The sequence below is a fragment of the Megascapheus bottae genome, chromosome 17, assembly GCF_031878675.1.
Source record: "Megascapheus bottae isolate mThoBot1 chromosome 17, mThoBot2.hap1, whole genome shotgun sequence".
NCBI classification, from domain to species: domain Eukaryota; kingdom Metazoa; phylum Chordata; class Mammalia; order Rodentia; family Geomyidae; genus Megascapheus; species Megascapheus bottae.
In genome coordinates, this window is record NC_143525.1 from 32,966,779 (window position 1) to 32,982,291 (window position 15,513).

Sequence of the window (15,513 nt, forward strand, 5' to 3'; positions counted from 1 at the left end):
CTTTTTCTGTAAGCAGGGAAAAGTAGTGGAGCTAAAATGTATGCACAAGTACGATACGATGGTTCTTAACCACTATATGAGAACCACAGATAATTAACCTAGGGTAACAAAGAAGCCTGTGGACATTGCTAGCAAAAGATCAGTTGAAAAGACTTCCAAGAAGTAAGGTTTATTATTTCTTCTAGGTTTCCTAGACTTGGACAACTTACTTCTTTTGCTTTCGGTAGTTTTCCAAAAAGTCTATTGCTTGCTTGGTTGAATCCAACAATTAGACTATGCTTCCTGTTCTTCAGAAGAAAAAACAAAATAAAAATGACTATATACTCCCACTGCTCACAGTGAGTAATAGCCTTTGAGGGGTCTCATTTAGAAGTTTTAATATGACAATAAGGCACATATGTGATGGGAGAAACAGGAAATTAACTTTACCTTATCAGATTTCGTGTGTGATACTCTTTATTTATGTATTTTTAGCAATACTGGGGATTGAACCCAGGGTTTCATGCATACAAGGCAAACACTTTACCACTTGAGCTATGTCCTCTAGCCAGTCCTAATTAATTTAATTTTATTTGTTTTGGGGGGGGTTTGAACTCAGGGCCTGGGCTGAGCTTCTCTGTGTTCAAGTGATAGAGTGCTAGCCTGGCTGGTCTTGAACTTGAGATCCCCCTGCCCAGCCTACTGAGTGCTGGTCTTATTGTCCTTAGAGTATTCTATGCGCAAAACTGTCCTTTGTTAAGTTGAGCCCTTTCACCATTCCTTCTCCCCCCCTCCCTCCCTCCCAGTCCTGGGGCTTGACCTCTAGGCCTGGGATCTGTCCCTGAGCTTCTTTTTTTTTTTTTTTTTTGGTCAAGGCGAGCCCTCAATCACTTGAGCCACAGTGCCACTTTGGTTTTTTTCTGAGTCGTTTATTGGAGATAAGAATCTTATGGATTTTCCTGCCTGCGCTTGTTTTGAACTGGGATTCTCAGATCTCAGCTTTCTAAATAGCTAGGATTGTAGGCATGAGCCACTGGCACTTTCTTCTTCTAATTGTAGAGTTTCCTTCTCTTGTTCCCATCATGGAGGTAAGATTTTTTTTTTTACCTTGCCTTGAGACACATGTAAACTAGTGTTATAGGATTAATAAGTATCTTTTGGCGGTAATTTCCCAACAGAAACTTTCCAGTTATCTTTGGAGTTAAGTAGGAGAATCATATGACTATTCTAAAATAGAAGCTAATCAAACAATACTCACTTATAGTCCATAGTTTAGAATAAACTAAATGATATTGGTTCCCCTTATTATTTAATTCTAGCTGACTATAACAATTTTGAGATACTGAGAAATGGATCAGAGGAATGCCCTGATCTGGGATGCCCTGGTTACTGTGTGACAATGAACATGGCAATGGAGTAGATAATCCCAGATAAATTATTTCAATGTTCTAGATTACTAAAAAGCCATTCATTCATACAGTAAGGTTTCTTCACTTCTGTAGCTATACCAGGAAATAATTCACATTTTCTAGTGAATAGACAACTGGACTCGAATAGTAATTGAGCCACTCATTTAAACACTTAGAAACTATTCCTTTTTATCTTTTCCTTTTTCTTTTCACTTAAAGTAAGTCATGTGCAGCAAGGAGCCAAAGAAACAACACAACCACCACCTTACAAGTCCAGCCAACCTCGTGCGCAGGCGCAGTTCTACTTCAAGCGCTTCCCCGACTGGCGCGTGACAGCCGTGCAGGTCACCCTACCCCCAAGATGCTCTTATGCGCACGCGCGTGACGGAACTCCACCCTCCCCCACTTTTCCAACCCCTCCCACCCGCACGAGCACGTGCGCGTTCCCGGCGCTCACAGGTTCGCCGAGGGCGCGCGCGCCCTGGAAAATTCCACTTGGGAGTTCGCTCCACCCAGCCGGCGCCCTCCCCTACCTAACGTCCTTTACGCTCCGCCCCTATCCCAGCGGCCTTTGCGGGACCAAAATGGCTGTCCCCATTCCTCGGGGGTTGGCTCGCTTATCCAAGGCTTTGGTGTGGTGGTCTCGGCAGGTGGGTAGAGACAGAACGGAGAAGACTCGAGGGGCTCGAGGCGGAGGATACAGTGAAGGGAAATACTTGATGTGCAGTTATCCTTGGAGTCAGCCCTAGGCCGGGACAAGTGTGAGGTGGACGAGATCAGGGGCGGGTTGGGGTGGGCCTTGGTGGAGCCCTGGCGAGGAGGGGCGGGAGGGGGAAGGTGTGGCTGGGAAGGTGAACGCCCTCCTTGGTATTCTTATAAATGCGTTAACTGAAACGCAGGTGGGAAAGAAGGAGCCCTGGTAGACACGCTCTCCCTGTCCCAGCAAACCTCGTGAGAAGAGGTTGCTGGCCCTTTCATTGTTGCGTGGCAGGTGAGGCCTTAGCCCGGAGAATCCTTAGATGGAACGAAATGCAGCTGTGGGGGAGATAACTGTAATGGCCTGGGAGCGAGAAGATCCCCGAGCAGGTCAAGAAAAGGGCGTTGCTGATGTTTAAATAATATCAGCTTATCTTGATAGTGTATTCAAGTTCCCCATCATATTTTTATTTTTATTTTTTTGCCAGTCCCGGGCTTGAGTTCAGGGCCTGAGCACTGGCCTTGGGCTTTCTCAAGCCTAGCACTCTACCACTTGAGCCTCAGCACCACTTCTGGCTCTTTCTATGTATGTGGTACCGAGGAATCGAACCCAGTTCTTCGTGCATAATAAGTAAGCACTCTACCAGTAGGCCAGACTCCCGGCCCCATATTAAAAATCTTTTTGAAAGCAGACACTTTGCTTTATACAGTGCACCCCCCAGAACTGTGGAATGTATTAAACTTTGCTTTAGAGGTTTTTAATTCAAGCACAGTCCAGTCTTCTCCCTCCTGGAATTGTTTATTCCTGAAGCATTCCATAGCTATACCCTTTCTTATTATAAGGCTTTACTTAAGAGTATGTCCAAGATACATATTTTCCTTTTTCTAAGTTATATGTATTTTAACCTTTCCCTCACTTTTCAGCCAGTCTTGGTGACTCAGTCTGCAACTATTGTGCCAGTTAGAGCAAAAAGACGATTCACACCCCCTATATATGAACCCCAATTCAAAACAGAGAAGGAATATCTAGAACATGCCCGGAAAGCAGGGTTGGTTATTCCTCCAGAAACCTTGGATCGTCCAATACATGTGGCCTGTACGGGTAAGGTTTTAAGATTTCTAGGATCTTGAGATGTAGAGCTTGGAATGGGTTGGAGTATGATTGACAGCACTAAATTAGCTACTGAGTTCAACCTCTATAATTTATAGTTAATAAGGATTTTAAAAAATTTTTTTGAAACAGTGTGCTTCTTTGTAACTCAGGCTGGCTTCAAAATCATCCTCCTGCTTCAGTATCCCAAGTACTATTACAGATGGATCTTTATTTTATGTATATTATTTATAAACACTATATATTTACATATATTATAACATATGTAAATATATAATAGGGCTGAGAGTTTGGCCTAGTGGTGGAGTGCTTGCCTAGCATGAAGTTCTGGGTTCAATTCCTCAGTACCACATACACAGAATAGGCAGGAAGTGGTGGTGTGGTTCAAGTGGTAGAGCTCTAGCCTTGAGAAAGCCCAAGGACAGTGTATATGTGTATACACACACACACACATATTTGTGTGTGTTATGGGCCTTGAACTTAGGGCCTGGGCACTGTCCTTAAGCTGTTTAGCTTAAGCTTAACACTCTACCACTTTGGGACATAGCTCCACTTCTGGTTTTCTGGTGATTAATTGAAGATGAGTTTCACATACTTTACTGCCCAGCCTGAGTATGACATAGTTTCCTCTATGTGAAAATCTATTTGTTATCTACTTTTTTTTTGCCAGTCCTGGGTCTTGAACTCAGGGACTGAGCACTGTCCTTGAGCTTTCTCAAGGCTAGAGCTCTACCAATTGAGCCACAGCACCACTTCTGGCTTTTTCTATGTATGTGGTACCGAGGAATTGACCTTGGATCTTTGTGCATGCTAGGCAAGCACTCGAGGCCAAACTCCTGGCCCCATTTTGTGTGTGTGTGTGGGGGGGGGGGATAGTATTGAATATTGAAACTAGAGCCTTGAGCTTGCTAGGTAACGCTCTACCATTTGAGCTTTGTCCAAGCCCCTTTGTTGTTATTTTGTATTTGAGATAGAATCTTGCTAACTCTGCATGGAAAAGCCATGAACTTAGGATCTTCTCTACTTTCTCATATCAATTTTATAAGAACTCAAGTTGACTTTTCAGTCTTCCACACTTTAATTTCTTCTTTTCTCTGTATAGCGGGCATCTTTGATGCCTATGTTCCTCCTGAAGGTGATGCCCGGATATCTCCTCTTGCAAAGGAAGGACTGAAACAGAGAACTGAACGATTAAAGAAGAATGTGACATCACGATTGTCGTATGTGTTTGAAACAACTAGCTGTTGATATTCTGTGTCAAGTGAGAGGATTGTGTAATATTTGATCTTTATTCTGTAGATGTGGCATAGTACACTAGTTAATTTTTAAATGTTAAGCACACTTTAGATTCTTAGAATAAATTCCACTTGCTATTTCTCATCTTCTTAATATGCTTACATTGACATTTTAATGAAATCGGGATCCATTTATTATATTACAACTTAAAATGTTGACAGCTGAACATAGTCATCATGATTACTTTCCTTTTTAAGCATAATACTTTTTTCTGGAAGTTATATATCTTTTATTTATTTGCCTACAGAACCCAATGTTAATTTATTCTGGGGGCATCACCCTACCTCTGGAACCATAGCCCCACTTCTCGTTTTCTTTTTCTTTTTTGTGTGTGTGTGTGTGTGCGGAGGTCATGGGGCTTGAATTCTGGCATGGGCGTTGTCCCCTGAGCTCTTCAGCTCAAGGCTACTGCTCTACCCCTGGGCCTGGGTGTTGTCCCAGAACTCTTCAGCTCAAGGCTGCCTTACCCCTTGAGTCACAGCCCCACTTCCACTTTCCTAGTGATTAATTGGAGATAAGAGTCTCTGGCTTTTTTTTTTATTGCCCTGACAGGCTTTGAACCTTAATCCTCAGATCTCAGCCTCCAAGTAGCTAGGATTATAGCACCTGGATGTTGTTTTGTTTTTGGTATATGTGTGCATATGTGCAGATCCTGGGGCTTGAACTCAGGACCTGGATTCTACTAGCACTCTATTATTTGAGCCATAGCTCCTCATGTTCAGCTTTTTTTTTTTGTGGTTGATTAATTAGAGATGAGTCTTATAGACTTTCCTGCCTGGACCAGATTTCAAACCTTGATCCTCAGATCTCAGCCTCCTGATGTGCCAGAATTACAGGCATGAACCATCAGCATCCAGCTTACTCAGCATTCTTTGTTAGGAAGCTGGGAGAAAGTGTTCTACTAAGGCCAGGCATGGTGGCTCATGCATGTAATTCTAACTATTCAGAGGCTGAGATCTGAGGATAGTGGTTCAAAGCCAGCCCAGGCACTAAGGTTTGTGGTGATAATCCACCAGAAAACCAGAAGTGGTGCTGTGCTCAAGGGGTGGCATGGTAGCCTTGAGCTGAAGAGCTCAGGGACAATGCCCATGCCCAGAGTTCAAGCCCTACAACTGACCAAAAAAAAACAAAGAAAATGCGCTCTACTAAAGTAAAAAAATAAACTATAAGCCAGGTGCTAGATCTCAGAAGGCTGAGTTCTAAATCAAAAGATAGTAGTTCAGAGCCAGGCTGGGCAAGACAGTCTGTGAGACTCTTCTCTCCACTAACAATCAAAAAAGTGCCCAAAATGGAGTTGTGGCACAAGTGGTAGGATGCTAGGCTTGAACGAAAATACTGAAGGAGAGCTGAGTTCAAGCCCCCATCCCCCCAAGATTATTGAATAAGTTGGCATTTACAGAAGTTAGTGTAAATTCTTATTATGGGGCTTATGTGAAGACTTTCAGAATGGTTCTGCTTAATTTTACAGAATCCAGAAGATAAAAGAATATGATGCTAATTTTAAAACAAAGGACTTCCCTGAAAGAGCTAAGGATATCTTTATTGAAGCACACCTTTGTCTAAACAAGTAAGTGAGTTCCTATCATGTGTTCATTGATTTTTGGTGGAACTAGGGCTTGAACTTCAGAATTGTGCAAGTAACACAGATGCTCTACCACTTAAGTCATGCCCCCTAGTCCTCCCTTGCTTTTGCATTGTCCTACTATGGGCAAGCCTTTGGGTTCAATCTCCAGCACCATAAAAAAAAATTAATTGTGAAGTATTTGAAACACACACAAAAATGTATATCTTACGAAAGACTAGCAAAATATAGACATTCAGGGCCGGGAGCGTAGCCAAGTGGTAGAGTGCTTGCCTAGCATACATGAAGCCCTGGGTTCGATTCCTCAGTACCACATATTCAGGAAAAGCTAGAAGTGGTGCTGAGGCTCAAGTGGCAGAGCTCTAGCCTTGTGCAAAATGTGTCCAAGGACAGTGCTCAAGCCCTGAGCTCAAGCTCCAGGACTGGGGAAAAAGAAAAAATTGAAAATTTCAATTCAGGAAGCACCTGGATTTTATTTTATTTTTATATTTATTTATTTTTATTAAAGAATTTATTGACATTGATTTTTACATCATATTTCACATGACATGTTTAACAAATGTTATCTATATACAGTTACTGGCACTTAGTTTTTAGAACATAAAGGCTAAGTGTTTGTATATCATAGATAGATATTAATTTATGAAACAAAACATATCTAGAGTCATAGGTTTTGTTTTTTTTTTTTGCCAGTCCTGGGCTTGAGCTCAGGGCCTGAGCACTGTCCTTGGACTTTCTCAAGGCTAGAGCTCTACCACTTGAGCCTCAGCACCACTTCTGACTTTTTTCTATGTATGTGGTACCGAGGAATCGAACCCGGGTCTTCATGCATGCTAGGCAAGCACTTTAACCACTAGGCCAAACTCCCGGCCCCTAGAATCATAGGTTTTTATGTTTATATTTCCAATACCATGTCCATAGCACTTGAATTCAGACCCTGAGCACTATCTTTGGGCTTTCTGAAGACTAGAGCTCTATCATTTGAGCCACACAACACCACTTCCGGCTTTTTCTATGTATATGGTACTGAGGAATCGAACCTGGGTGTTTGTGCTTGGTAAGCAAGCACTCTACCACTAGGCTAAACTCCCTGCCCTTGGATCTTTTTTTTTTTTCTTCCAGTCCTGGTGCTTGAGCTCAGGGCCTGAGCACTGTCCTTGGGTTTTCTCAAGGCTAGGGCTCTACCTTGAGCCACAGCACCACTTCCAGCTTTCTTCTATGTATGTGGTATTGAGGAATCGAACCTGGGTCTTCGGACATGCTAGGCAAGCATTCTACTACTAGGCCATGCTCCCAGCTCCATGGACCATTATTTTATACATAGCTTTCAAAAAATTTTTGTAGCTTTTATCCTTTTTTGGGGGGGGGGGTGTTATGGGGCTTGAACTCAGCATGGGTGTTGTCCCTGAGTTCTTCAGCTCTAAGCTATTGCCTTACCCTTGAGCCAAGCCCCACTTCCCATTTATTAGAGGTTAATTGGAGATAAAAGAGTCTCAGGTCCTTTTGTACCTGGGCTGTCTTTGAACTTTGATCCTCAGATCTCAGCCTTCTAAGTAGCTGGGATTACAGGCGCGAGCCACCGTGCCTGACTATTATTATTATTATTATTATTATAATTATTGCCAGTTTTAGGGCTTGAACTTAGGGCCTGAGCACTGTCCCTGAGCTTCTTTTTGCTCAATGTTAGCACTGTACCACTTCTGGCTTTTTCAGTTTATGTGGTGCTGAGGACTTGAACCCAAGGTTTTATGCATGCTAGGCAAGCACTATACTGCTAAGCCATATTCCTAGCCTCTGAAACATTATTTTTTAACATTCAACTCTTTTTTTTTTTCATTGTTGTTTTTGTTTTTTTCCTTGTCAGTCATGAGACTTAAACTCAGACTAGGTACTGTCCCTGAGCTTTTTTTGCTCAAGGCTAGAGCCACAGCTCTACTTCTAATTTTCTGGTGGTTAATTGGAGATAAATAGTCATAGACTTTCTTGCCCAACCTGGTTTTGAACTTCAGTCCTTAGATCTCAGCCTCCTGAATGGCTAGGATTACAGGTGTAAGCTACAGATGGTGAACTCGACAGTTGCTTTCTGTCAGCATAGTGAAGATATCATCTTTGTTCAACAAACTTATAGTCCTAGCACTTGGGAAGCTGAGGTCAAGATTCAAAGTTAAAAATTGACTTGGGCAATACAGCTATTACATAGGCCAATAAAAAGACAGGTGCTTATCTTGTATTAGGTCCAAGGATGAGAATGTACGATATAGGGCCAAGCTGATTGGTACTGATAGTGCATGAAAGGTAATTGTAAGGAAATAACACCCAACTTTTATAGGTATATAGTCTTTGGCTTTGTTCCCACACTAGCTTAAAGTAAGTGAATTCCCATGATCCACTGAGGATACTTGCCTTTCTTAGAGATGTAATTTCAGAGAAATTTCTTTCTGTTTCAGAGGGACAAACATATTACTGTGCCATTAAATTCCAATGTTTTTTGATAAATCACATTACTCATCTCTGTGTCCCTAGAACAGACCATATTATATGTCTTACAGGAGATGTGCAGAAAATGTCTATAAAAATGAATTATTTAGGGGGCTGGGAGCATGATCTAGTGGTAGAGTGCTTGCCTACTATGCATGAAGCCCTTGATTCCTTGGTACCATATAAACAGAAAAGACTGCAAGTGGTACTGTGACTCGAGTGGCAGAGTTACAGCTAGCCTTGAAAAAGCCCAAAGACAGTGCCCAGGCCCTGAGTTCAAGTCCCAGGACTGGCCAAAAAAAAAAAAAAAGAATTATTTTGCCATGTGCCCATCTAAGGATTTCAGTTTCAAGTCAGCTGGGACAGGAAAGTCTGTGAGATTCTTATTTCCAATTAACTATGGAAAAGCTACAACTAGAACTGTAACCCAAGTGGTAGATTGCTAATCTTTAGGGAAAAAAAAAAGAGCTCACAGATAGCTTAGGAGCTGAGATTAAGCTCCAGCAACAGCATAAAAACAGAGAAGAAATTTTCGCTTTCATGGATATATTTAACTTCTATTACAGGGTATCATAAAAGCAGGAATCAGTGATGGAAATATGTCTTTCTTTCCTAGCTCAGACCATGACCGGCTTCATACTTTGGTAACTGAACATTGTTTTACGGTAGGTTCTTATCCTTGGAACTTCATTATGCCAAATATTATTTGTGGCTTGTGTTCTGTATTTTGTTTTGTTTTATTTATTTATTAATTTTTGGCAATACAAGAATTTGAGTTTGAATTTGAAACATCATGCTTGTGAGGCAAGTGCTTGCGCTTGAGTCACCATCAGCCCTTTTTGCTTTTTAATTTTTTAGGTAGGATCTCACTTTTTTTTTTTTTCTGGTTCTTGAACTCAGGGCCTGAACACTGACCTTGGGCTTTCTCAAGGCTACACTCTACTACTTCAGCCACAGCACCACTTCCAGCTTTTTCTATGTATGTGGTACCAAGGAATCAAACCTGGGTCTTCATGCATGCTGCTAGGCAAGCACTCTACCCCGAGGTCAAACTCCTGGTCCATGGATCTCACATTTTTTCCTGGTTCTAGCTTCTACCTGTGGCTTGAACCTTCTACCTGTGGCTTCCTGCATAGCTGGGGACACATGCCAGCATGCTCAGCTTATTGGCTGAGATGGAGCCTTTACCAGCTTTCCAAATTGTGATCCTCCTGATCTCAGCCTCCTGAGTAGCTGGGATTAGAGCCTTGAGCCACCTGAGTTCTGGGTTTTTATTTTGTTTAGTTTTTTTTTTTTTTTTTTTTTGGTTGGCCATGGGGCTTGAACTCAGGGCCTGAGTGCCAGCACCTTAACACTTCTAGCCACAGCATGACTTACTGTTTGCTGGTGGTTAACTGCAGACTTTCCTGCCCCTGTTGGCTTTGAACCTGGATCCTCAGATCTCAGCCTCCTGAGTACCTAGGATTATGGGTATGAGCCACCAGCTCCTAGTGCTGACTTTTTGTTTTTAGGCATGGTCTTACTATATAGCCCAAGAAGTTTGTCTCAAACCTTAGTCTCTCATTTGCTTGATTACAATTGATTACATACATGAAGCAACACATCTGGTTCTGGTTTTTCCTCAGAAATACTGGTTTTGAAAGTGCAGAAAGGCATAATCATGAGTCTTATTTTTTGCTGACTGATAATGACTCAGCAGAGGTTGGCAAAGACCTGTGGCAAATGACGAAATAGAAAGTTTCAGTGTGTAGTACCAAACCACAAGGCATAGATCTAGAGGGCAGGACAGGCTACATGATGTGGCACTTATACATGTTTATACCACAGTGAAGCATTTAGCTAGATCCAGCATTTAGCTGGATACCCAAGAAGGTGGGTTATGTTGGTTCTGTTAGAAGCTCAATAATAAGAACTAATAAAGCTGGGTGCCTTTGACCAATGCCTGTAACCCTAGCTAATCAGGAGGCTGAAATCTGAGGATTATGGTTCAAAGCTTTCCATGCAGTAAAGTCTGTGAGACATTTTTTTTTTTTGGGAGGGGGGATCATAGGGCTTGAACACTGAGCCTAGGCGCTGTCCCTGAGCTCTTCTGCTGAAGGCTACTGCCTTACCCTTTGAGCCACAGCCCCACTTCCCGTTTTCTTTAGCAATTAATTGGAGATGAGTCTCTTTTTTTTTTTTAAGTTTGAGATATTTTATTGTATCTAGTAAATTTCTTTTTTTTTTTAATTTCTACTTTTATTTTTACTTTTTTTTTATTGTAATTAGTAAAAGGGTTACATGATATTTGCCAGATAGAAGGTGCATTAATTCACATACATTGATACCCTTTCACATGTCTTGGTACCCGTATCCCTCCCCCCCCCCCCGCCCCCCCCCCCCCCCGGAGATGAGTCTCTTGTTCTTTAGTATCCAGGCTGGTTTTGAACCGTGATCCTCAGATCTCAGCCTTTTGAGTAGCTAGGATGACAGGCATGAGCCACTGCGCCCAGCTTGTGAGACTCTTATCTCTAATTAACCACTAAAAAGCCAGAGGTGGAGCTATGGTTCAAGTGGTAGAGCACTAGCCTTCAGCAAAAAATTGCTCAGGCATAGTGCCCGGGCCTTGACTTCAAGCCCCGGGAATGGCACACACACAGCAATGTATAAGAACTTCATTTTTAACCAGGTGTTTGTCGTTCATGCCTATAATCACAAGGACTAAGGAGACTGATCTGAGAATCAAGGTTCAAAGTTATCTTGGGAAGGAAATCTGTGAGACTCTTTTGTGTGTGTGTGTGTGTGTGTGTGTGTGCGCGTGCGTGTATGCGCGCGCGTGTGCATGCGTGCGTGTGCCTGCGCCAGTCCTGGGCTTGAACTCAGGGCCTGAGCACTGTCTTTGGTCTTTCTCAAGGCTAGTGCTCTACCATTTGAGCCACAGTACCACTTCCAGCTTTTTTCTATATATGTGGTACTGAGGAATTGAACCTGGGTCTTTGTGCATTCTAGGCAAGCACTCTACCACTAGGGCATGTTCCCAGCCCAGTCTGTGAGACTCTTATGTCCAATTAACAACCAAAAAGCTAGAGTTTGGTTCAAGTAATAGAACACTAGCTTTGAGAAAAAAAAAAAAAAAAAGCTCAGAGACAGTACCCAGGCCCTAAATTCAAACCCCAACACCCAAAGACCCCAAGTCCCCAAACCTTCATTTTTCTGAAATTTACCTTTACTTTCTGTCAATAAAACTTAAATTTCTACCATTTTCTCAAGTATTAGCAGAAGGGGGCTGGGAGTTTGGCCTAGTGGTAGTATGCTTGCCTAGCATGCATGAAGACCTGGGTTCAATTCCTTGGTACCACATACATAGAAAAAAGCCAGAGGTGGTGCTGAGGCTGAAGTGGTAGAGCTCTAGCCTTAAGAAAAGACAAGGACAGTGCTCAGGCCCTGAGCTCAAGCCCAGGACTGGCAAAAAAAGAAAAAGTATTAGCAGAATAATCCTTAATGTCCTTACAAAATTCACCTTTTGGGAGTGGTGCTGTGGCTCAATGTGGTAAAGCAGTAGCCTTGAGCTGAAGAGCTCAGGGACAGAGTGCGCCCAGAGTTTAAACCCCATGACTGACTCTCTCCCTCCCCCAGAAAAAAAAATCACCTTTCAGTGCTAAAACATGTTGGGGGTGGAGGGGATAGGCACTCACCAGAAGCATATGTATATTTATGAATGTATAAGTGACAATTCATGGTGTATCGGTTATCTTCCCATGTGGAGAATGAAGAGTCCTCCAAGAGACGGCAGGTCTTCTTCAGTCTTGATTTAGATGAAATGAGAGTTATAAGATGAGCTTGTGTAGTCATTTAATCAAAACTTGGGAAGAGCCTGGGTACTAGTATCTCCCATCTATATTTCTAGCTATTCAGGATGCTGAGACCTGGGAAATCTTGGGTAGAAGCCAACCCTGGACAGAAAAGGCTACCAGGTTTATCTCCACTTGACCAGCAAAAATCTGGGCTAGAGGCATGACTCAGCTGGTAGAGTACCAGTTATGAGCAAGCCAGCAGAGTGAGAATGGAGGCCCTGAATTCAAGCCTCAGGATCATCATTTAAAAAAAACACAACTTAGGGAAGAAAATAGGTACATTTAGCTAAAAATGCTTGTTGCCTGTAGTATTGCCAAGAAGCAAGTACAGGTACAAGTACAGAGAAAACTCAGTTGACTTTGTTCTCCTTTGCCCTTAGGATATGGTCTGGGACCTCAAATATAAGACAGTCCGCTGGAGCTTTGTGGAGTCCTTAGAGCCAGCCCAGGTGGTTCAGGTTCGCTGCTCAAGCCTGTTGAAGCACAGCAACGTGTACGGCCAGGTGACGGTCCGCATGCACACTCGGCAGGTAGTGTCACTTCATTTTCTTCCCCAGCTTTTCTTCATTCAGGATGGGTACCTGTCCCTAGAGTATTCAGTTCAAAGCTGCTCTTTATTTATTTTGTTTTCTCCTTGAATTGTGGCTGGAACACAAGGCCTTCTATGTTAGGCAAAGTGTCCCCCCACTGAGTTATACTCCCAGCCACAGACTGTAGGTTCTTCGGAAAGGTTTGTCACAGTCTTCCTTGTATTCCCCACTGCTGAAGTTTGCTCCACTAAGACATGATATAAGGATATTCTGGTCTACCTCCACTGTTTAGTCCCACCAGAGACCCTCTTAATAAAGAAGTTTTAAGCCAAGTGCCAGTGGGGTGGTTCACAGCTGTAATCCCACTGAGACCTAGAGAATCTGGATTTGAAGCCTGACTAGAGGCTCAAGTGGTAAGCAAGAAAGCCAAACAAGGACTTGAGGCACTGAATTCAAGCCCTAGAACCAGCATAAAAACGAATCAATATAAAAAAGAATTAAGGGGGGCTGGGAGTTTGGCCTAGTGGTAGAGTGCTTGCCTAGCATGCACAAAGACCTAGGTTCTATTCCTGGGTACCAAATATATAGAAAAAAGCCAGAAGTGGTGCTGTGGCTCAAGTGGCAGAGTGATATAGCCTTGAGGAAAAAGCCCAAGGACAGCACTCAGGCCGAGTTGAAGCCCCAGTACTGACCAAAAAAAAAAAGTGGCGCTGTGGTTCGGTGGTAGAGTGCTAGCCTTGAGCTGAAGAGCTTAGGGACAGTGCCCAGGCCCAGAGTTCAAGCCCCAAGACCAACCCCCCCCCCCAAAAAAAAAAAAGAATTAAGTGTTACGTTGATTAGAAATCTGAGATAATTAAAAACATTAATTTTATTAAGAGTATTCAAAAAATCATGTATAGCAAAACAAAACAAAATCCCAAAGCAGAAAAGCAGATTTGCTTTCACTCTTGCAGACTCTGGCCATCTATGACCGATTTGGCAGATTAATGTATGGACAGGAAGATGTGCCCAAGGATGTCTTGGAGTATGTTGTGTTTGAAAAACACCTGATGAACCCTTATGGAAGCTGGAGAATACATGGCAAGATTGTGCCCTCGTGGGCACCCCCTAAGCAGCCTATCCTCAAGGTAAGGTAGTTTGTACTGTGTGAGCCCTGAAGCAATGGTTGCGGCATCCTAAGCCACTTCTCCTGGGCTCCACCTAGTGGAGAGATGTGATGATGCCATGCTTTGGAAGGGGATTGTGGGTAGAGATGGGTAAAGATAGGGATGAAGCCTCTGGGTGGGCCATGAGCTTGGTTGGTAGGTAACTCAGTGATTCCTCTTTCAGACGGTGATGATTCCTGGTCCCAAGCTGAATCCAGGGGAAGACTATGAAGAGTCACAAGGAGAGGCCCATAAGCCTCAGCTAGTCTAATAGCAAAGTGACTCCTGAGGGGCAGCCTGGGTGATGCAGTCACTGGAAGCTGGGAGTCATCCACAATCATCAGGCTTCCATTGTTCCCTCTTGTTCTGCTTGGGTCTTTTCTTCAGACTCATCCTCACAACTGTAGTCTAGGCCCAGGTGGATGGCTGGAATGCACAGCCACAACCCTTCTTTCTAAAAGTACTGAATCATGGGCTGGGAGTTTGGCCTAGTGGTAGAGTGCTTGCCTAGCATGCATGAGGATCTGGGCTTGATTCCTCAATACCACACACATAGAAAAAGCTGGAAGTGGTGCTGTGGCTCAAGTGGAAGAGCTCTAGACTTAAGAAAGTCCAAGGATAGTGCTCAGGCCCTGAGCCTAAGCCTAGGACTGGCAAAACCAAAACAAAGCAAAGCAAAAAAAAAACAACTGAATCACATGAAGGCAATATGTTTCAGAGAATAAACATCAAATACCAGCTTTTTCCCAGCAGGAACTGTGGGAACAAATTGGCAGCATTCTTTTTTTGTTCATGGGGCAGGGATCACAGTTTAAAATAAAACACTGTTAGTGTGTTGGACACATTTTGGTGGGTTCTGTATGCTTTTCCTGCTTCAGATTGTGGGTGGAACAGTCTTCCCAAGACAAAAGGAAGACAAGCCTAATTATGAAAGATGTTAATGCTAGGAAATCTAGACTTGGAAAGAATAGTGTTTAGTAGGGTATCACTTAAGAAAGTCTTAATAAATCAGCATTTGTATATAAATCTAGAAATCAGTTGAATATAAATCCTAAGGTTTTGTCAGTCCTAGGGCTTGAACTACGGGCCTAGGCACTTCCCTGAGCTCTTTAGCTCAAGGCCAGTACTCTACCACATTGAACCACAGTTCCACTTGTGGTTTTCAGATGGTTAATTGGAGGTAAGAGTCACATGGACTTTACTTCTTGGGCTGCCTTTGAATCATGATCCTCAGATTTCATCCTCCTGAGTAGCTAGGATTACAAGCATTAGCCACCGGCTCCTGGCTTAATCCTTGCATTGGTAATTATTATAAGCTGTTTCCTGGTGTGAACTTACAAAGTTTGGGAAGAGGTAAGGTCAAGGGGGGATTGTTACATATAGAAAGTTCATCAAGATTTGATTCCCTAATTTATCTCCTGAAAATGAAGATGATAGCCTAGGATGGTGAAAGC

At 42.9% G+C, this 15,513-nt stretch overlaps 1 protein-coding gene across 1 annotated transcript; it reads left to right on the forward strand.

Moving 5' to 3' along the window:
* Positions 1–1,961: 1,961 nt before the first annotated feature.
* Positions 1,962–14,905, forward strand: Mrpl45 (mitochondrial ribosomal protein L45). Its single transcript, XM_090350720.1, has 8 exons — positions 1,962–2,038; positions 3,009–3,186; positions 4,298–4,415; positions 5,960–6,058; positions 9,168–9,216; positions 12,765–12,914; positions 13,868–14,041; positions 14,244–14,905. Exons 1-8 carry the CDS (start codon positions 1,973–1,975, stop codon positions 14,328–14,330), a joined length of 921 nt encoding a protein of 306 aa, XP_090206846.1. The 5' UTR covers positions 1,962–1,972; the 3' UTR covers positions 14,331–14,905.
* Positions 14,906–15,513: the final 608 nt, after the last annotated feature.